Consider the following 22,670-nt stretch of genomic DNA (forward strand, 5'->3'; position numbering starts at 1 on the left):
TTGCACTTGGAATTTTAAAAAAAAGCTATCTGGAGGACAAAAGCATCAAGTTTAATATTCTCAATATACATTTGTGAGAAATAAGTTTTTAAAAGCCAACATTTTTCTTATTAAACATATTTCCAATGCAGCAATGCCCAAGAAATTAACACCATACATTTGTATTAACACCACAGCCAAATAAATCACAACATTCCAATCAATAAAAAAAAATGATGTGCAATATAATGGAATGACACAGAAAAAAATATTCAACACCATAAGAAAAACCACTACATCAGCTGATTCTAGTAATTAGTCTGCTCTACCTGTGCTATAAGAATCAGCTGGTTACTGCATGTTGGTAAAGTTAGTACTTCCACTCTTAAAAAAAGGTTACCCAACTCTGAATGCAAGTTAACAAATCACCTGTTACTAAACTGTCATGCAAGAAATGCCACATGACAGGGAGGGGCAAAGTGCTCAGATTACAAAAGTACTTGTTCAAATTAAGCAGTATAGCTGTTGAGGAGTTTGCGGTTTCTTTCCATTAATGACAGCCACGCAAAGAATGTTTGGACATGAAAATAGTCGTAGATAAATTTTCGAAATTTCATAGTAACAGAAACTTTCTGTGGCATAATTGCATAATATTTTGAAATAATTTTGTAAAGCGCAGGGCAAATGGGTGCAACAAAAAACGATGTTCATAGTATAGTAATGGTGTTCATAGTATAGACTCATAAATTGATAGTGTTCTATAGCATCATGCCCATTCTGCATATAAAACAAAAAAAAAAAAATTAGGCAGCATTAAAACAAAGTGTCCGTGCATACCATTTAAGTTATGTGCTATCATGCAAACGTTTTCCAGTATGTTTGGTATTTACTAGACAGGAATTGCTTTACTTGCTCTTCTGTCTTGTGAAGATGTGTTATAATAGGAATATAAACTATGCATGCAGTAAAGAGGGTGTTGTCTCTTTTCCAATAATCTGACATAATCAATATAGATAAATAGTTATGACTATTATAATGCCTCTGACATTGCACGGAAATTTCCAATGAAATGGGAAAAAAAACAGCGAAAAAAAAAAACAAATTTGTGCCCAGGATTAAAATGTAGCAAATCCAGTGTCCTAAAGTGCACCTTATCCCCTTTAAAACCACCAAAAGGTTTGTGCATGATCACTGCAATACACCAAACACTGGAAAAATGTAATGACATGCCAACTGCACTGTTTAGCCTGCGTAGTATTTTTTTTTTAGCAAGCAAACTTTTCTAATCTCCCATGAAACAAACCAAAGTTGCAATGAAACAGTACAAGGGTCAGTGCATCTCTCTAAGCTAGCATGCAGCCAATGAGTTAAAATGTTAAAGCAATCTTACCACTGATATTATTTAGTTTACACTAATCCTCTTGTTTAAGCCATCATGACATTAACTAATTCATGCAACTCTGGTTCCATACTGTAACGTGTCAGCCCCTCTAAACAAATCTAACATTCATGAGCTGTGACTGAAGGGGGTTATGACGTTGGTCAATCACCAGTAGCCTTGCACGGCACTTACAGAACATACTGTATGTTGAAGCACTTACAGTATGGTGCTTTTCTCTGAGGTATCCCTTTGTTTTGATTTAAAATTGGACAAATCCTCACTTGGATCAAAATTTCACAAAGATGGGAAGAGAAGTAGTGAGTGCCTCTGCCACTTGTACCCATGTGAGCAATGGGAAGCATGATTGGTGCAGTAGAGTATGGATCTGGGTTACAGAGGGGCAGGGCAAGTCAGGATCAGCACATGCAGCTGAGGAGAAAGTGTCTGGGTTCTGTGGGTGAAGTGATAATTTACTTTGAATAATGACACATCCATCACAGTATCAGGAGTCTACTTTCTAGCAAGCGGTCCTATCTTTATGACTCTTGAAACGACAAAGTTTGAAGATGTTAATTTTTGACCTTCAGATCTTACAGACTAACATTCCATTCTTAGTAGTACAGTCGGCAGCAAACTGAAAATATTAAAAACTGATAATACCCAGTGCTTAGGTTTCTCCATTGCTGTTGCACTCCAACACGCTGATTTGTTCTGATGACTTATGAAGGATATGCAGTGCTAAGAGTATATTAACGAAATGTAAATTAAAAAAATATGAAGTCTGAAAAATAAAAATTGTGCTGCTATAATATGAGACTTTGCAAGTAATATATCTCAAGTCTGACTCAAGACATCAATAATCAAGTCAAAGTATTTTTTTAAACACTGTCAAGCAAGTTACAAGTCACTATTACTAAAATGAAGACTTGAGTCGCCCCTCTCTAATTATAGGCCTTAATAAGGGCTTCCTTCTTTTCTGCTTCAGTATATAATGGGTCAGATGCTGAGAGCCAGATGCTGGGTAGCTCTGAAAACTGTTCTCTGTTTGCCTCTGTTTGATGTCTTAGCCTAATCCTCTGCTGCGAATTCAAGGTGAATGAAACAGGTGTGTGAGCACCACTATGAGTGTGTCCCTGTCCTTGATTCCACACAGGTATCCTTCATTTCCCTGTACAATTTATTTTCGTTCCAATGGATTGAGTTTTGACTTTCTTGTTGGGACTATCCAATTGTGCAATTTGTGACACTGTCTATTTTGTGAATTCCCCTCATTCCAGAGTGAATATTTAGTATTTTATCCATTTAAATCCTGGCAAAAATGGCAAGTATATTTTAGGTAATGCATACTGCCTCAAACCTCATGCAAAATTGTGCTTGAACAAGATGTTAATTGAACACTGCCAAATTGTATGCTACCAGAAGCAATAAATATGAACTGTAAATTAAAACTTCAATTATCTTATTGAAAATATATCTTAAATATTTTTATTTTCAAAAAATGTATGCCAGTGTTTTTTTTCTTTATGCAATTGGACATTATTCTACTAAATAAAAAGTAAATGAATTTGATAAAAGAGAAGCTTTTTATACAGACTAGTTGTTGTTCCACATATCAACGTTAAAATAGCTTATTTTTTAATTTTTTTATTTACTCTTTTTTACTTGTATTTATTTTTTTTGTATTAGTTTGTATTTCTATATAATTTCTGATCTTACTTGGAAATTAACTTTAGTTCTAGTCTCGGGCAACATATATCAACTGGAAGTAGTACTTCACTTGAACACATTTCTAAATTTTTCAAATAAACTGGTACAATGTTTAAGTAAACAATTAACTGAAATTTTGTATAGTAGTTTTTCATGTGAAGTTGCATTATATAAAGAGAAAAATAATTGAAATTTTATATTGTCACTGTTAGGGTAAGAAACACACAGATTTAGAATTACTCCTTAATCAGATAACTGGAAATGATATCTTAACACATATCAGCACTATTACATATGCAATTGCTACCATTATATAAATACAGATAAATACTGTATTTTTTATGATCATTACTTATCATTAGATACAAAAGTTGACCATGATCAGGTGACTGAAAGTCAGATTTGAAATTTCAATTTAATTTAACTACTGGAAGTTTTTCTTTGCCATATAAACTTGCATTATAAACAAAAATAAGCGACTGAAATTTTGTAAGAAACACACAGATGTGTGTGCGAGGGGCGTACTCAATTTTGTTGCCTGCAGTTTAGACATTAATGGCTGTGTGTTGAGTTATTTTGAGGGGACAGCAAATTTACACTGTTATACAAGCTGTACACTGACTACTTTACATTGTATCAAAGTGTCATATCTTCAGTGTTGTCCCATGAAAAGATATAATAAAATATTTACAAAAATGTGAGGGGTGTACATACAGTGCATCCGGAAAGTATTCACAGCGCATCACTTTTTCCACATTTTGTTATGTTACAGCCTTATTCCAAAATGGATTAAATTCATTTTTTTCCTCAGAATTTTACACACAACACCCCATAATGACAACGTGAAAAAAGTTTACTTGAGATTTTTGCAAATTTATTAAAAATAAAAAAATTGAGAAAGCACATGTACATAAGTATTCACAGCCTTTGCCATGAAGCTCGAAATTGAGCTCAGGTGCATCCTGTTTCCCCTGATCATCCTTGAGATGTTTCTGCAGCTTAATTTCTGCTGCTTTGAAGGTTCCAATGAGCACAGTGGCCTCCATCATCCGTAAGTGGAAGAAGTTCGAAACCACCAGGACTCTTCCTAGAGCTGGCCGGCCATCTAAACTGAGCGATCGGAGGAGAAGGGCCTTAGTCAGGGAGGTGACCAAGAACCCGATGGTCACTCTGTCAGAGCTCCAGAGGTCCTCTGTGGAGAGGGGAGAACCTTCCAGAAGGACAACCATCTCTGCAGCAATCCACCAATCAGGCCTGTATGGTAGAATGGCCAAACGGAAGCCACTCCTTAGTAAAAGGCACATGGCAGCCTGCCTGAAGTTTGCCAAAAGGCACCTGAAGGAGACTCAGACCATGAGAAAGAAAATTCTCTGGTCTGATGAGTCAAAGACTGAACTCTTTGGCGTGAATGTCAGGCGTCACGTTTGGAGGAAACCTGGCACCATCCCTACAGTGAAGCATGGTGGTGGCAGCACCATGCTGTGGGGATGTTTTTCAGCGACAGGAACTGGGAGACTAGTTAGGATAAAGGGAAAGATGACTGCAGCAATGTACAGAGACATCCTGGATGAAAACCTGCTCCAGAGCGCTCTTGACCTCAGACTGGGGCGACGGTTCATCTTTCAGCAGGACGACCCTAAGCACACAGACAAGATATCAAAGGAGTGGCTTCAGGGCAACTCTGTGAATATCCTTGAGTGGCCCAGCCAGAGCCCAGACTTGAATCCGATTGAACATCTCTGGAGAGATCTTAAAATGGCTGTGCACTGACGCTTCCCATCCAACCTGATGGAGCCTGAGAGGTGCTGCAAAGAGGAATGGCTGAAACTGGCCAAGGATAGGTGTGCCAAGCTTGTGGCATCATATTCAAAAAGACTTGAGGCTGTAATTGCTGCCAAAGGTGCATTGACAAAGTATTGAGCAAAGGCTGTGAATACTTATGTACATGTGATTTCTCAGTTTTTTTATTTTTAATAAATTTGCAAAAACCTCAAGTAAACTTTTTTCACGTTGTCATTATGGGGTGTTGTGTGCAGAATTCTGAGGAAAAAAATGAATTTAATCCATTTTGGAATAAGGCTGTAACATAACAAAATGTGGAAAAAGTGATGCGCTGTGAATACTTTCTGGATGCACTGTACAAAACACAATTTCAGACACTTCACCATGACTGTAACAGGCAAGTGGCATATCCTTTTCCCTCAGATCCACAAGATTTATCAACAATGACCCATGAAGCACTAAGAATATTGCTCAAAGAGAGGGTCTTGTGGCTATTGAAGAATGTTCTAATGATAGCCTAGAGAATAAACCTGACTTTAGTAGCAAATATGGATAATAGTCTCCTGCCAGGAAAGTAGACAAACTTTTGAAAGTCACTCAGTGCTTACATCTGAACCTGTTTGCTCTGTACCTTCAACCTCTACCAACAGTACTGAATCTCTACCTATACAGAGTACACTAAATTCTACAAATCCTGCATTTGCTCAGTTGTAAAAGGAAGACACAAGTCTCAAATTTGCATTTAAAACAGGCATGATTTATAGATAAGAAATACTGCAAAGATGAGAGAGGCAATTTGAAAACTTCATATTTTGTAATAAAAATAAATAAATAAATAAATAAAAAAGATTTCTTGCACCATGTGATTTCAGACTGCATCATTATGATGCAAAGCAGTTAGTTGTTCCAAAGTAGGAAGGCTATATTATTCACCTTCCTCATTGTGTTAAACATACATCTTGGTTATAAATTTATCTCAATGAAATAAAAGGCTATTAGGCTTGGTTTTAGTATTAGAAATGAAAAGTTAATAATTATTGTTGACCACAAGAGGGTGTACTCTTTCCAAGGATAAGAGCTTAGATTGAAGATCCTTTATTGTTTGAAGTTTAATGTGTGCCAAATATGAGGAAAAACAGATAGTAAATCCCTTACAAAATTTTTTTAATTTTCTTTGAAACAGCACCAGCATTACCCATAGAGCCAAAACTGAACACTACTGTAGAAACTCCTAACTTGACAGCAAGATGTTTGCAAAAACATTTGTTTTTCAGAACAGAAATATTGAATTTCCACTTCAGAGCACAGAATGTGAGAAGTGAAAGGTTCAACACCAAGTCATTAAATTTGTAGTTCAATAAGCTAGATTAGACCAATGAGGCTTCTGAAACTAACAAAGGAAAAATTCATAAAATGAAAACCATTATCAATACATGACTGCAAATTGAGAATTACCCGACTTAAGGATGGAGAAAACATGACAAATCAGTTAAATTAAGATCAGTGTTAAAATCAGACAAACAAAATGTAGAGTGAGGAGTGGGCCAAAAGATGATGGGACTTGGTTTAACAATGAATTTACATCAACATTTGCATCAATGCCCACCGGGAGCTCAGAATAAAAAAACTTTAAGCAAACTGCTAATGAGGTTAGGGAGGAAGGTGGGTCAGTGTGGGAGAAAGAGTAATTTATGACCTCCCAGCTTCATCATCAGGTAACAAAACTAACCCAAGATGCCACCAAGAAAAAAACAAAGTCATACCTTTTCAGCAAGCTTAAACTGCAATGACCCTTTAATGTTTTTATTACAAAGCCAGCAGAACCCAGCAGATGAGACTCCCTAACAAAGTCTATGTTCATATATTAATAATGGAGGAGATCTAACAGGAAAGATTGCCGCGGACCCGAGTGCAATCCAAAGTTGATTCCCACCTTGCACCCTGTGCTATGGTGATGGACACTAGCTCAGTGTGTCCTTGAAGCAGATTACAAAATTGAGTGGATAGATGGATAGACAACTAGTTGACTTTTGTAACTTGAAAAAAATATTCAAATGTCATTTCAGGGGTCTTGTCCCAATTTAAGCCTGAATATGTAAATTGTTGTTTTGGTAAAATCATATTGGGGCTGGGAAATATAGATATAAATTGATAACTGGGTCAAAATTTTCACACAATGAAATATTCAGTATTTCTCATTATATTCTTAATACACCTTAAGAACTGTTTCCTTATATATGGATAGGCCACAGTACGTACGGGTAGGAAAGAATAAATCAGATACCATCTCCTTGAGCACAGGTTCTCCACAGGGGTGTGTTCTAAGTCCCCTCCTCTTCACGCTCATGACCCACGATTGTTGTGCCAGGTTCAGCACAAACCAAATTATTAAGTATGCGGACGACACAACAGTGGTGGGTCTCATTCGAGGTGACGGGGAGGGGGATTATAGAGAGGAGGTGAAGTCATTTGTGGAATGGTGTGATAAAAACAATCTGATACTGAATGTCGAAAAAACAAAAGAACTGGTGATCGACTTCAGGAAGAAACAGCTGATACACATCCCGGTCTACATTAAGAACACTGCTGTGGAAATTGTGCAGTCTACTAAGTTCCTGGGAGTTAATGTGACGAACAACCTCACCTGGTCCCTGCACACCTCCTCCGTCATCAAGAAAGCTCACCAGCGCTTGATCTTTCTGCGGAGGCTAAAGAGGGCCCATCTCAGTAAGTCAGTCCTCACCACTTTTTACAGAGGGACCATAGAGAGCGTGCTAACCAGCAGCAGCTCTCTGTGGCAGGAGAGCTGCAGCGCTTCGGACTGGAAAGCACTGAGGAAAGTGGTGAGGGCTGCAGAGAGGATCATTGGAGCCCCGTTGCCAAATGTACAAGATTTGGCAAAACAACGCTGTCTGGCCAGAGCTGTGCGGATTTCTAGAGACCCTACTTATCCTGCCTCGGAACTCTTTTCCCTCATGCCCTCAAGCAGAAGGTACCGCAGCCTGAAATGTAGAACTACCAGATTTAAAAACAGTTTTTTTCCTACTGCCGTTCGTCTTTTAAATGAAGCATTTTAGTATTTTATTGTAGGCTGATTTTAACTATGTGTTTTTATTAATGTCTTGTGCATCGTATTTTCGTTCTGCAGCACATCTTGGATGTTCTGCTGAATGACAAATAAAACTGAATTGAATTGAAGATTAGCACCATATAGACATCTATATATACATAGTCCAGAACCTGATCTATTTTGTTACAATACTAACAATAAATAATAGCGAGGGAAATAGTCCCCCCACCCTAAAAAATATTTTATGAATAGCTGTACATTAAAGAAGCCATTTTTGTTTTATATTTCCTTTACCCATATTTAGGTCTTAACTGTACTGTATTTGTTGTGTTTAACACCTTAAATGTCTTGATGGCATTTGTATTTGCATATCAATAAACACTGCTCACACTCTCCCTCTCTGTCTCTCTCTCTGCGTGATGTTTTTCATATAAAAAAAAGACAAAGCAGTTGATTCATTACCACCCTGACCACAGATAAAAATACATGTACATACGTCTGCTGTTCATATAATGTCTCCTTATTAAAATTTAACACTATAAAAATCACACATTTGTATTTCATTATTTGATATTTTATTATCCTGTTACTAACAAAGTAAAATGACTATGTATTTGAATTCCTCCAATAATGTTAAGACTCAAAGGTCACCAGGATAATGTATTTACTGTACATTGAATATTCAATTACTGTAACTATGAAGCTTTTTTTTTGGCTAAACAAAAAATACAAATTTATAATGAAAACAAAATGTCCAGTAATGCAATTTTCTCCAAAGCTGACACATGTACACTGCGTGCTTCACACAAAAGAAAACTATGAAGGGTGCTGTTTTTATTCAACACAGAGTGAGGAATGAGTGAAATTGACAGATGAGGACTTAGGCCGGGTTTATACTTCATGCGACGCAACACATGCTGCAGCGGATGTTCCTGCTACGCAAGCGTTTTTACTATTTATACTTGCGCGCGCATCTGGAGGAATCCACCAGGTGGCAGTGCGAGATATCATCACAGTGAGAACAGGTTTGGCTTCGCTGTGTTGTGAATTGCATGAAACACCCAATAAATTCCGATGACACCATACCGCAATATCTCTGAAAAGGATGTTTAATGATTAAATCCATCAATCTAGGGATTTGTCCATTCCAGCAAGCATTGAGCACGAGGCTGAAGCAATCCCTGGACAGGCATCAGCTCATCGCAAGGTGAATACAAGCACTCGCATACACTAGCATCATTTTAGTATCACCAAATCTGCATATCTTTGGAAGGAAACCGGAGCACACTGTGGAAACCCAGAAGGAAAACATGTAAACTCCAGGCAGAGATTACCAGCAACGTGACTCCCTGCAAGACAGCAGTGCTACCGCTCTGCCACTGTCACCCCCATGTGTGTAATTATTAACAGTATTCATTATTTATCTGTAAAATGTAACATACATACTAATGCATTTCATCATGAAAGTGATATCAAGTATAAATCTTAGGATTTTAAATGTGCAGAGAGTTGGAATATCATACATTTAATGTGTTCTGTGTGGCGATCTATTGCTGTCTGCCGCCGCTGTCAGGTCCCGAGGAAGCCCTAGAAAAAAGACGGCACAGAAGACGATATGTGAGACTTTTAAAATTTATCGTGTCGTTATGATCGGGAATATGCAATGCTTGAATATAAAAGCACCACAAATGCATTTGTATGTCTGCATTTTGCTTCACCACATCGAACCATTCATCAAACATCAAAGCACACACATCGATCTCATAGGATCCACAAAGCGGCTTTCTGTCACATGTACATAGTAATCAGAGACTCTGACGTCACATTCCAACTTTTAGCTCACTGCGCCCCCCGACTTTTTGCTGGTACTGCAACTTGCGTACGCATCGCGTTAATTTCCTGCTCAGAGGATGCATCAAATGAACGCTGGGAACGCGTGTCAGCCATGATGCGGGCGTGTACGCGTTCTGAGCGTGAAGTAAAAACGATGTAACGACTTAGGATGTATGTGTCCCTTTTAGAGTGAATTTCTGGTTTAAATAATTCAACCAACATAAATACATCATCTGTTTATATCTCTCCCTGTTTTCCCACTCCATCTAGCTCCTTCTCTAAGTTCTCACCAGTCACATCTGCGTTTGTTAATGACCTGCTTTATAAGATGAGGCCGACTACTTGTGTACTGGACCCCATCCCCACCACACTACTTAAATCCTGCCTTCATGCCATAATCCCGACTGTTACAACAATAATAAACTCATCCCTTGACACTGGCTCTGTGCCGCTCACTTTTAAAATTGCTTCTGTAACCCCAACGTTAAAAAAGTCTGGCCTTGATGCTGACAATCTTAACAATTTCCGGCCTATTTCCCACTTACCTTTCCTGTCAAAAGTTCTTGAGCGTGTTGTAGCTTCCCAACTCACCAATTACCTAACCTCTAATAATTTGATGGAACCCTTTCAGTCTGGTTTCAGGGCGCGGCACAGCTGTGAAACTGCTCTGCTACGGGTAACCAATGATTTGCTTATGGCAGCAGACTCTGGACAAACCAGCATATTAATTCTGTTAGACCTCAGTGCAGCATTTGACACTGTCAGACATGACATCCTACTGTTCAGAATGGAGAACATGCTGGGTATCTCTGGCACTGCCCTCCAGTGGTTCAAGTCCTATCTGACTGATAGGCAAGAGTTTGTTAGTCTTGGCAACAGTAGATCCAGCTCAGCGCCAGTCACACAAGGAGTCCCTCAGGGCTCTGTCCTCGGTCCTCTGCTTTTCTGTATTTATATGCTTCCCCTTGGCCATATTATCCGTAGTTATGGATTGGGTTATCATTTTTATGCAGATGATACTCAGCTCTACTTCAATGTTAAAAGTGGAACTTCATCAGAGCTTTCTCAGCTCACAACCTGCCTTAGTGAAATTAAAACCTGGATGGAGCAGAACTCTTTAAAATTAAATTGCAATAAAACTGAACTCCTGCAAATTGGGACTAAAATGCAACTTAATAAAATGAGCTCCTTCCCAGTCCATCTTGGCAGTGATCTCATCAGACCTGCCTCTACTGTAAAAAATCTTGGTGTCATTTTTGACTCCTCCCTCACTTATTCCGCCCACATAAATCACATTAAGAAACTTTCTTACTTTCACCTCAGTAACATATCCCGTGTTCGCTCCTTCCTCTCCTTCTCTAATGCTGAGAAACTTGTCCATGCTTTTATCACATCCCGCATCGATTATTGTAATTCCCTACTGGCAGGTGCCCCTTCTAATCTTATATCACAGCTCCAGCTTATTCAAAACTCAGCTGCAAGAGTCCTTACTCGAGCCAGCAGCAGCGAGCACATCACACCCATCCTGCTCCGCCTTCACTGGCTCCCTGTGTCCTACAGAATCGAATATAAAATCCTACTAATAACCTACAAAGCTTTAAATAACCTTGCGCCAAACTACATCAGTGACCTTCTCCATCACTATGTGCCTGCCCGCCCACTAAGGTCCTCTGATTCTGGTAATCTTGTTGTGCCCGTCACTAATCTACACTCCATGGGTGACAGGGCCTTCAGCTGTATAGCGCCCAGACTCTGGAATGACCTACCAAAATTAATCAGGTCAGCTGACTCCATGAATTCTTTTAAAAAACAACTCAAAACTCATCTGTTCAGGAAGGCTTTTAGCTCTACTTGACTTTATTACCTTTCTCTCAGTTTACTTCTCTGTCAAGATGCTCATGTAACCTGTATGTGTGTGCGAGACCATTAATTATGTTGTCTGTTTTTTTTTTCAGAATTTACTGTCTTAATCTTCAATGTTTATTTATCTGGTTTGTACAATGCTATATACTGTATATTCTGCCGTTCTTTATTTATTCTGTAAGTGCCTTGAGCATGGGAAAGGCGCTATATAAATAAAATGTATTATTATTATTATTTACCACTGACAAAGTCAAGTATTACTAGGGTGCAAGCTGAGCACGTGAAAATGTGTTTTGTAATATGGTGGTTATCTCAACTTGCTGCTTGCCTGCTTATATGCAATGCAACAGATTTTTTAAATAACGGTCCTTTTTTGAAGCAAAGCAGAGTATGACAGAGTATGTATGAAAAAGTACCTGCAAATATGCACCTAACTTTACACTTGTAAAACAGAGGTGAAATATTCAGTTCAAAATATTAGTTGGGACTGGTATGGGCTTTCAGTGTTAAAGTGTCTAAACTGTTACCATATCTCAAACTGGGTCATTTGTCTTGTGATTGTTTTCTTTGTTACACCAGGCAGATCTGCAATCTGTTGTACTTATAACACTAGATGCCCTGAAGCCTAAGAAAAAACTCATAATCCCAGGGCACCTTAAATTCCTTTCCACCTCTCCATTAGCGTCTTTTGTTTTACAATGGTGTCGATCAGCACGAACAGCAAGCAGACTGCTATCCCATCCCCCCCACTGCCGCAGCTCAACTCGGGCAAAAAGTTCTCCCAGCTCAAGCCTGTTTATCTGGTGTGTGAGATGCCTGGAGTTGTATAGGATAAAAAATATATTGTTATTTGGAACACATGCATTCCACGTGTATTCCATGTCTACAACGATCTATGTAAACATAGGATAACAGGAAATGTGAGGCAAGAAATGTTGAACACATTACCTAAAACAGAAAAGTTTTTCATGTCATAGGACTAATGACAAAATTTTGACATGAAGAAGTGTAGGCCTATAGTGTGTGAAGACTGAAGTCCAAATATCAAATAAACACTTTCACAAAAAGTACAAATATACAAAAGGGGACAACGCTGACACAATAGCTTGGGTAATGCAGCAGTAAGAACAGGTTTGATTCCAGGCGCAGGTCACAGGTTTGATTCCAGGCGCTTCCCAGAATTACTGTTTTGAGCAGTGAGCTGCTCTTATTGATACTATTATAGAATTAAAAAATACATTTGATTTGAGTCTATAACCACCGGTGTAAATTTATGGTACTTGTAAAGGATAGTGTTTTGTTTTTTTTCCACATTCACTCCCGATCTGATACTGCTCTTTTCAAATAAAGACTTGCTATAACAGTGGTGAACTCAGAGGAGGATGAGGGTTTTAAATCGGAGAAAGAGGACAGAAGCCCTCCCCATAAGAAACATCCAGTCACACATAAGAAGAACGCGGCTGCACCAGGTGTAAAAGCAAAAGATGGCCCATTTGGATGCAGCAACAAGTTGGGTGTCATCCTTCTAGTCAATCTGCCACATGCATGTCCATCAACAAAACAGCAGGGCTTACAGAGCTCGCCAAGGTATCGTGCAAAGTTCCGTTTGTGATTATGTTTTGTGATGGTCTTTACATGAAAAATATTTATATGTTACTTATATAAAAGCCACATCAAATGTTGTCTACCTATATTTATTTACTTATCTTCCTACAGCGTAAAGTAAAAGCAGACTGCAGAGCTTCCTGTGTTTGATCAACATAGCCATGCTGACAAAGTACATGTGCAATACCACTCCTTATTCAGGAAAAGATCCCAGTCCTCCTACGGGACAGAAAGACTTTCCGAGACTAAGGTCATAAAGCTTATGTAGCCGTTTCTGGACAAAGGCAGAACTGTAACAACAGTTGCATAAAGTGCGACAGGAGCTTCCACCAGCAGCTAAAGTCATTATTGTAATGAAGTAGCATTGCACATGTACTTTGTCAGCAAAGTTCTGTTTGTGATTATGTTTTGTAACGGTCATTATCATTTATATGTCACTTATATAAAAGCCAGATTGAATGTTATTCACCTATTTACCTAGGCATGAGCAATCAACAGAAGGCGATTCAACTATCAAAATACAATATGTGCTAGCTCACCCACTCAGCTTTGACAAGTGACAGTTTTATTGCAAGCCGTAGTTCATGATGCATTTGGAGGAATATTATGGACAAAAATAAATAAATACATAAGCAACAAAAAACATATTTCTTGACATATTTAGTTATAAATGCTTACATTTCAAAATTTATTTATTTTGTTCACATTTCACACTACTTTTATTTATTTATTTATTTTTTGTACAAAATATTCCCCCATAAATTTCAGGATATACTGAAACAATTCCATCACTTGATTTGTTTGGCTATGGTAATGATATAATGTAGAAATTATACTATCTTTTAAAAGTTCTATATTTTTCAAGTTGAACTTACTTCTTCACAAACGTATACATGCATTTGCTGTGCGAAACTGTGTCCAAAAATAAGCATTTTCTATAAATTTAAAAAAATGATCTTGTCCTCACATGCACTTTATAATAAAGGCTAATGGGGCATGAGGCATCACCAGAAGATAAAGGCTTAAAAACCTACCAAAAAATGTCCAAGATAGTTGACAATTATTGATCTGCATCTTGAGGTTACACACACACACACACTGTAAAAAATAGTTATATATGTCATTTGTTTTAACAAAAAAGCATTACAATTATGAGATTCAACCATTTTAAAAGACGACTCTTGGGCATACCATCTATGTGGTTGTCTTTTTCCTCAATAATCTTTAACACCACTACCATCCTGGGGTGTGATTTCATTTTGAAAGACCAAATCACAGTAAACTTTTCATGCCACATGTTTTGTTTTGATTTGCTTCCATATTTATGCAAGAACTTAAATGCATCCTTACCATGAGAATATGCAATAACATGATTACTTCCAGATCGCTTTTGTTGTCATAAACCCGAACACAGAAGGCATGTTTCCTTATATTGAAACTTTTGCCACTTCACCCGTTAAGTTTTTAGGCATTTATTTTTCAGAGGTGCCTCATTAGCCCCTATTGTAAAGTGTTAGTGAGGGCAAAATATTTAAAACTTTAAAATATCATTTTTCGTAGAAAATGCATATATACCATGTTTGTGAAGAAATAACTTCAACTTAAAAGATGCAGAACTTAATCCTTTAAGAAAAAACATACTTTTGAACATATTATGAAACTTTGTTTAGCAAGGACCCATTGCAGGTGCTGCAGATGCTTGGATGTCCTCTTCTTATGCAGTTTCATAATTTATGTTTAGATGCTGTACTGCATGCACATTGATCCCGAGTAAAACCAAATCATTTACAAACAGCAGAGCTAACCCTACCCTTTCTAAACACTTCCTCTTCTGACCCTCAATCCATTTTTTTCTTCATGCTCTCTACTGCCAGGCAACATTGGGGCAGACACAGAAACAATAGAGTTGTGGGTGTTACATGAGTAAAGTTGTAGGTATTGTGGGCTGCAGTTAGATCAATTTAGAAACATCTCTAGAGGTTTTCTGGATTTTATTTAACATTTAGAAAAAATAGTGGAAAATCAAATAAAAAGCGCAGAACATGGCAATATTTGATTTGACATGATTTTTCTTAAATATTGAATCAAATCGAAAATTCAATATACAGGTATGCACCACTTAACATCCACGATATGCTAAGTGAAATAGGGCATTATGTGATTTGGTCATTGTGCGAACACCATATTATATACAGTACTTAGAAAACCTACATAGGATACTGAACTGTACCTATTTTGACTAAATACAGACAGATAATGCTTCAAAGCTACAGAGACGCACGATACACAAGGTTGGGTGGATATGCCTACGAGTCAAAGCATACACTGTTATACAATAAACTTTTTATTTGGAAGAAAAGAAATTTTACATTAAAATAATGATAGAAGGTATACTACAGTACTGATAACACAGTCACTTTGTTTAAAAGAAACATGAGAAATGTGTTGCGTGTGGGAAGCTGTTGTGTTCACCATGTCGTTATATCTGCTTCTCCGATCTATATGTCAGTACTCTATTATAACCTTATGGGACCAAGGGTATATATGTGGACAGACTTTGCCGAAACGAACATTATGCAGTGCATATAGTAACTTTATTCTTCAGCCTTAATTCATCCCATCATCGATATGAAGCTAACACTACTGTGATGCAGCCAAAGTAATTTGCTATAAACTCCAGCTATACAATACAATTTTTAAAGATTTTCTCAAGAAATATAGAATAAAAGCTCGCTTTTACGATTTTTATTTGTCATTTATGTGATCTGAAAAGTAGCTAAGTGCACATTCTTTCTTGTTGCATGGTCGGCAAGCCCTTTTGAGAACACAACCGCCCTTCCTTACAGTATGTTTCTGACTTATTAAATGAACATCAGGAAACTCTTCCTTCTCTATATCTGCAATCTGCACATTCAATGCTACTTTAACTGCAACAAGAACCTTATTCAAAGCTGTAAATTTATATTTTATTTAAAGCTCATCAAAAGGACAGTTTCTGCTTCTTGTGCAAGATAAACATATTTCTCTACTTAGTTATGTAGCCATCTTGTACAGACAAGCTATAGTTCTGGTTAACACATCTAATATTATAAAAAAAAAAAGGTTTTCACAGTAACAAAAACAAAAGAGATTTGTATTTTTCAGTCATTGCATCCTGATAATTGCCACGGTTATAACTATCATACAGAAATCTGGTAACTGAAAAAGTATACACTTTGCAATACTATTTTAATGTGTATATGACAAATTATTTCCCCAGTCCTTAATAAAAAAAATACTCCCAAAAACCAGTTAGGTGTATCAAAGGTAACAAAATGTAAAACATAACACATATACCTGGCTCACAGCACCCATGATGATGATGATCTGTTTGACAGCACTTGTCTTTCAGAGGAGTCCTTTGGGTTCGTAGCTTGTTTTCCTCTAAATCTGGATCATTTTTACTTAAAGGATGATGCTGAAGATAACAAATACAACTATTATTTTTGAAAAATAGCACAGTAAGTTACTAGAATTTTCATAATTGATCCAGGAATACCCTGTATGACTATTTTGCATGTTGGAAATAGCTAAGACTAGATTTGGCAAACACTGTTATTAATACTAAAGGAATCTTTTGTAGTCTTACCGTTAGTGTAACAAGAAGACAAAGCAATGGTTAAAAGAGAAAAAGCATAAAATAAAGATCTGCAGATTCTACAGGTTTTTAATTAGGGATTTAAGATTATGCAGTTTTTTTTTTCTGGTGAAACGGTGGCAAAACATGCACCAACCAATTCCAAACTGTCAAGAGTAGAACGGGGGATACATTAGTTTAAAAGGGTTGGGAGCTTCAAGATATGCAAGTCGTTTGTGAAAAAGCAGCATTATCTACTATGATTGGTCAAACTTAATAATAAATATTTAGGCCAAACTAGCTATAAATCTATTAATTTACTTGCATCTAGCCTGGGAATTACAATTGCAGGATCAGAAGAGGCGTGGATGTGGTCTAATGCAAACCTTTTACAATACAATTATAGTACATCATCATTTGCATTTAAGAAGCTCAAGAGGTGATCTTAACTATGTGGTTTTGAAATTACATAACACCTCCCAATATCAAAATACTTTGTACAGCAAATTAAATATTTTTAATGAAAGCATTTGCCTTAGAGTAGAAAGCATATGTTGTGTTCTACTAATAACATAATAATGGCGGTTAATATTTTCTCTGTTTATTCTTGAACGAGTATGAATTCTTACCAAGATGTCTATTTTTAAATTCTCCAGTCAATTAACACTATGTATTTTTCTTCTCAGGTTAAGTAATCCATCACATTATTTCTATAAAAACATACTTAGCTGTCATCCCTTTTGAAAAATGAGCTTTCATATTTTAAAGGTACCAAAGTATGCAAATGTTTTGAGATTTATATTATGCTTAGATTGAATGGATTTTCTTTAATTATAAGCAAATAGGAAACAAAAAACAGACAAATTTGTTTTATGAGGAAATATGATGTCAAAGGTGAAACACCATTGGGCCAAACAGAGTGGCATGCAAAAGTTGGGACACCCTTGCTAAAAAATTTTGTTATCGTGGATAGATAAGTGAGCAGAAGATAAACTGATCACCAAAAGGCATAAAGATGACACATTTCTTTAATATTTTAAGCAAGAATACAGTTTTATTTCCATCATTCAAAGGTACAAAATACCAAAAAATTTAAAAGGGCCTGAGGCAAACTTTTGGGCACCTGACATGGTCAGTACTTAGTAACACTCCCTTTGGCGAGTATCACAGCTTGTAAACGCTTTTTGTAGCCAACTAAGAGTCTTAATTCTTACTTAGGGTATTTTCGCCCATTCGTCCTTGCAAAAGAATACTTGGGTCTTCTCTTTTGAGATCTATGCACCAATTTTCAATAATGTTTAGGTCCGGGGACTGTGAGGGCCATGGCAAAACTGTCAGCTTTTGCCTCTCGATTCTGTTGCAGATTTTGAGGTGTATTTTAGATCATTATCTTGTTGTTATTCTAATGATGACTGAACAAGCGACAGCCCTAACAAGCTAATTAAGGTCTGAAACCTGGGTATGTTATCTGAGACCTCAAATATCTTGGGATGCCCAAACCTTTGCATGGTGCTCCTTTCCTTTTTTCACTGTACAATTGTACAAAACAAAACACTAATCTTGCATATAATGCTGAAATGAAATGTGTCATCTTTAACTATATGCCATTTGGTGATCACTTCATTTTCTGCTCACTAATCTATTCACAGTAACAGACTTTTTAAATAATGGTGCCTAAACTTTTGCATGGCACTGTACACTCACCAGCCACTTTATTAGCTACACCTTGGTAGTACCAGGTCAGACCCCTCCTTTTGCCTTCAGGAATGCTATAATTCTTTGTGGCATAGATTCAATACAGTTCTGGAAACATTTCTCAGGAGTTCTGGTCCATCTTGACATGAAAGCATCACACAGTTGCTGCAAATCCCCCATTCAACCACATCCCAAAAGTGCTCTATTGGATTGAGATCTGGTGACTGTAGATGCCATTTGAGTACAGTGAACTAATTTTCCTGTTCAAGAAACCAGTTTGAGATGATTTGAGCATTGTGAAATGGCACATTATCCTGCTTGAGGTAGCCATCAGAATATGGGTAAAATGCGGTCATAAAAGGATGGACACAGTCAGCAAAAATACTCTGGTAGGCTGTGGCATTTAAACTATGTTCAGCTGGTACTAAGGGGCCCAAAATGGGCAAAGAAAACATCCCCCATACTATTACAACACCAACCTGAACCATTGATACAAAGCAGTATGGATCCATACTTTTGTGTTGTTCATGCCAAATTCTACCCCTACCATTTGTATGTCACAGCAGAAATTTATTTTTTAAAGACCAAGAAACGTTTTTTCCAATCTTCTATTGTCCAATTTTGGTGAGCCCAATGTGAACTGCACCCTCAAATATGTGTTCTTAGCTGACAGAAGTGGTGCCTGGTGTGGTCTCCTGCTGATGTAGTCCATCTGCTTCAAGTTTGACATGTTATGAATCCAGAGATGAACTTCTGCATACCTCAGTTGTAAGAAATGGTTATTTCAGTTACTGTTGCCTTTCAAATCAGCTCAATCAAGTCTACCCATTCTCCTCTGATCTCTGGCATCAACAAGGCACTTTCGCCCAGAGAACTGCTGCTCACTGGATATTTTCCCTTTTTCGGATCATACTATTTAAACCCTAGAGATGATTGTGCATGAAACTCCCAGTAGTTCAGCAGTTTCTGAAATACTCAGACCGGCCCATCTGGCACCATGCCATGTACAAAGTCACATAAATCACCTTTCTTCCCCATTCTGATGATCAGCTTGAACTTCAGCAGGTTGTCTTGACAATGTCTACACGCCTAAATGCATGGAGTTGCTTCCATGTGATTGGCTGATTAGATATCTGCATTAACAAACCGTTGAACAGGTGTACCTAATAAAATGGCCGGTGAGTGCATGTACTTTCAGTACAGCTTTTGTAGCAATGATAACTCCGCATCATTGAATAATGCTTAAATTCAGTGCTTTCAACAAAACATGCAGTCATTTTCATTATTATTATGATTATTTTGCCTCATTTTAGAATTCAGCTTTGTTTCTCAGATTGAACTTGTTCAGAACATGTGTAGGGGTCAAATGATGAAAAGTGATATACAGTATATCTCACACTTACACAGATATACCAGAAATTCAACCCTCACATACCGTACCTTACTAAAGATGAATGATTAAATGATTTCAAATAGCAATTTTAAACAATGTCATTAGCAGATTGCAAAGGCTGCAATTTAGGATATACGTTATGCAGCGTGACTGACCAATACGGTTTTCAGATCGAATGTTGCTATCCGAATTTGAAAAACGTCTTACTCAAAGGCAAAAGCTGACATTCAATTGTAAAAGAATTGTTGTTTATTTCACCTACACTAATTCTGGGTTTGTGTTACTCCAGATATGGTATGCAAAGCTGCAGTATTTTTCAAATCTGTATTTGCATTTCACTTCCATGATCGTCCTTTTCATAATTGTGAATTATTAGGTTGTTTTCTTCATTAATTAATGCTCCACTCTTTTGCTCTTTGATTCACAAGTCAGACTTGTTGCTGTGATGGGGCCTCAGGGTAGCTGTGCACATCCAAAAAAAAAGACCACTAGGTCCAACCATTAATAATTTTTTGCCAAGGAAAAAAAATACTCTTGTATAAAATGTATATACTGTACATACGTAGATTCACAAAACAGAATACGTGATTTTTTGATTGATAGATGCTCTTCTAGTGGGTATGATCACATCTCATACCCAAATTGGTTAAAACGCCGTGGACAGTGACTCCGCATTACCTTCAGCAGGAGATTGTGTGTACGTCCACCAATGTGAACCGTTAATATTTACAAAGCGCAGTACATCAATTTCAAAAAATAACATTAAAGATACTGCAAAATGTCGGACATTGCCCCCGTTCCTTAATTACATGGCTATCTATGTGATATTTCACCAAAAGATCCTCATATTGATTGCTGAATTTTGCTGCCAAACAGTATGAGCAAAGGCACCAAACAAAGTTGGGCTGAATAACGTGTGCCAGGTTCGATCACTGCAGACGACCTTGGCATGGACAATCCAAACCAAGCTGTACTGAGGGAGCTCCATAAGGAGCATGTTTTTACTTTGATCCCTTTTTGTGCACATCTGTCATGGCTTCTGTATTGCCTCTTCTGCTTTATTATATACTGTACGTGCCGCCTGGCTCGGTGATGCACAATTCTGATGTCCGGCATGGTATTACTATAGTCTGTAACACTCAATGTTCTAAAGCCTACAGTGCGTTTATTGGTTGGTTTATTATTATTCTAGAGGCCTCAGCTTAATGCTATTCTTCTGTTAACTTGGTCTTGTAGCATCTGAGCAAGCAGTCTGATCTGCTGATGCTAGCTTGTCAGCTGCTCAAAGTGGCACGACCTCTCGCAACAGATCATTTTTTTAAACTAGCGCTTATATGATTAGCACGTCAGAATCTCTGACATTCACTTATTTTGGAATCCATGCTTTGTTAAAAAAGCATCGCTATATCATTACTAATATTTTTTTAAAACTGGTGAGACGACAAAGAATGAAGCTCTTATGACAGTGTTGCTTGGGTCCTGTTTGTAGTGCCCAGCTAGTGTTTTGTGATGTGTTTTGCTGCTGCATGGACAGCTGGGATGAATGGGAAGCAGCACTGTGGTGTAGCCTAGAGGAAAGCAATTTTTCTGAGGATACAAGAAACATCTATAGGAAGAACAGAGTGACTTGGAGTGAGGGAAACGATTGTACTTTCGCGCCAAACAGGCTGTGTGCATTAAGCTACTACTACTGGCCGTTAGTAGTAGACTGAAAACAAGACGGGGGTGGTGATGCTTCCCTTTAATAGGATGCAGCTGCTTGGGATTTTGATGGCTCTTTTTTTATATTATATTATGTTATATATACAGGGTGGGCCATAAGTTTCCATACATAGGAAAAATAAACATTTTTTTATGAAAAACCATTTTAATTTATATAATATGCTCTACATAACTGCCATTGTTTTGAAAACACATTTCAATCCTGACCCGGCCATCAGTATGATTTCAATTCGTTGCTCTTTATTCAAATGCATTTTTAGGGTATCTGAAACATAAATAATCTTAGGGAATGTATCACCAACGCCATTATAAGCATTATTCCAGCTGTGCTAATACGTGTTCATCAACAGTGGCGGACACGTATTGAAATGTGTTTCCAAAATAATGAATAATGAATGCTGAGAAGAAGAATAGATGCCAGGGAAGCAAATATTAATGTAATACTTCTGTTGTCTGTAGTAATTTTAAGATTTTAGTTGTTCCACACAATATCCTAAAGTGGCAGCCTCTGTGAAAAAATTTCAAAAGCTATATGCTGGTAATCTGCAAATAAATGTTTTATTTGAATGTGCAATATTTAGATATTTTGTGTAATATTTCTATTATTATATCTAGTGATTACTTTTTAAATAATTATTCTGTGGTTTGTCAATTTAAAACCTAAATGGTGTATATCAGTAAATAATGTTCTATTTATTAAAGATTGTACAATATTTAGATGCTGCTCTTGAGTCACAGTTTTTATAACTGTTTTATGTTCTACGCCAATTAAAAAATGTACTAAAAAAGTCATCCTTGCATTAGAATATAAAGCAGTTGATATTTTGATGGTATCTCACGTAGTAATGCTCTATCATGTTTTAAATCTATTCCACTGTGAATACTGAACTGAAGCTTGACATAAAAAAAATTATATCTCAATATCTGTCAGAAAAATTGCAATTACAGTAGATATTTTCCCCCAATCATTCAGCCCTAATTAATGGTCATGCTTATGAACAAAATCAGGCAGTACATTCTAACA

At 37.2% G+C, this 22,670-nt stretch overlaps 1 protein-coding gene across 1 annotated transcript in view; it reads right to left on the reverse strand.

Moving 5' to 3' along the window:
* Window positions 1-22,670, reverse strand: part of znf800a (zinc finger protein 800a) — a 125,589-nt gene that overhangs the window by 50,248 nt on the left and 52,671 nt on the right. Inside the window, 1 exon segment of the mRNA XM_028812793.2 lies at window positions 16,557-16,677. Coding sequence (XP_028668626.2) covers window positions 16,557-16,677 — 121 coding nt within the window.

The sequence above is a fragment of the Erpetoichthys calabaricus genome, chromosome 1 (assembly GCF_900747795.2).
Source record: "Erpetoichthys calabaricus chromosome 1, fErpCal1.3, whole genome shotgun sequence".
Classification (NCBI taxonomy): Eukaryota; Metazoa; Chordata; class Cladistia; order Polypteriformes; family Polypteridae; genus Erpetoichthys; species Erpetoichthys calabaricus.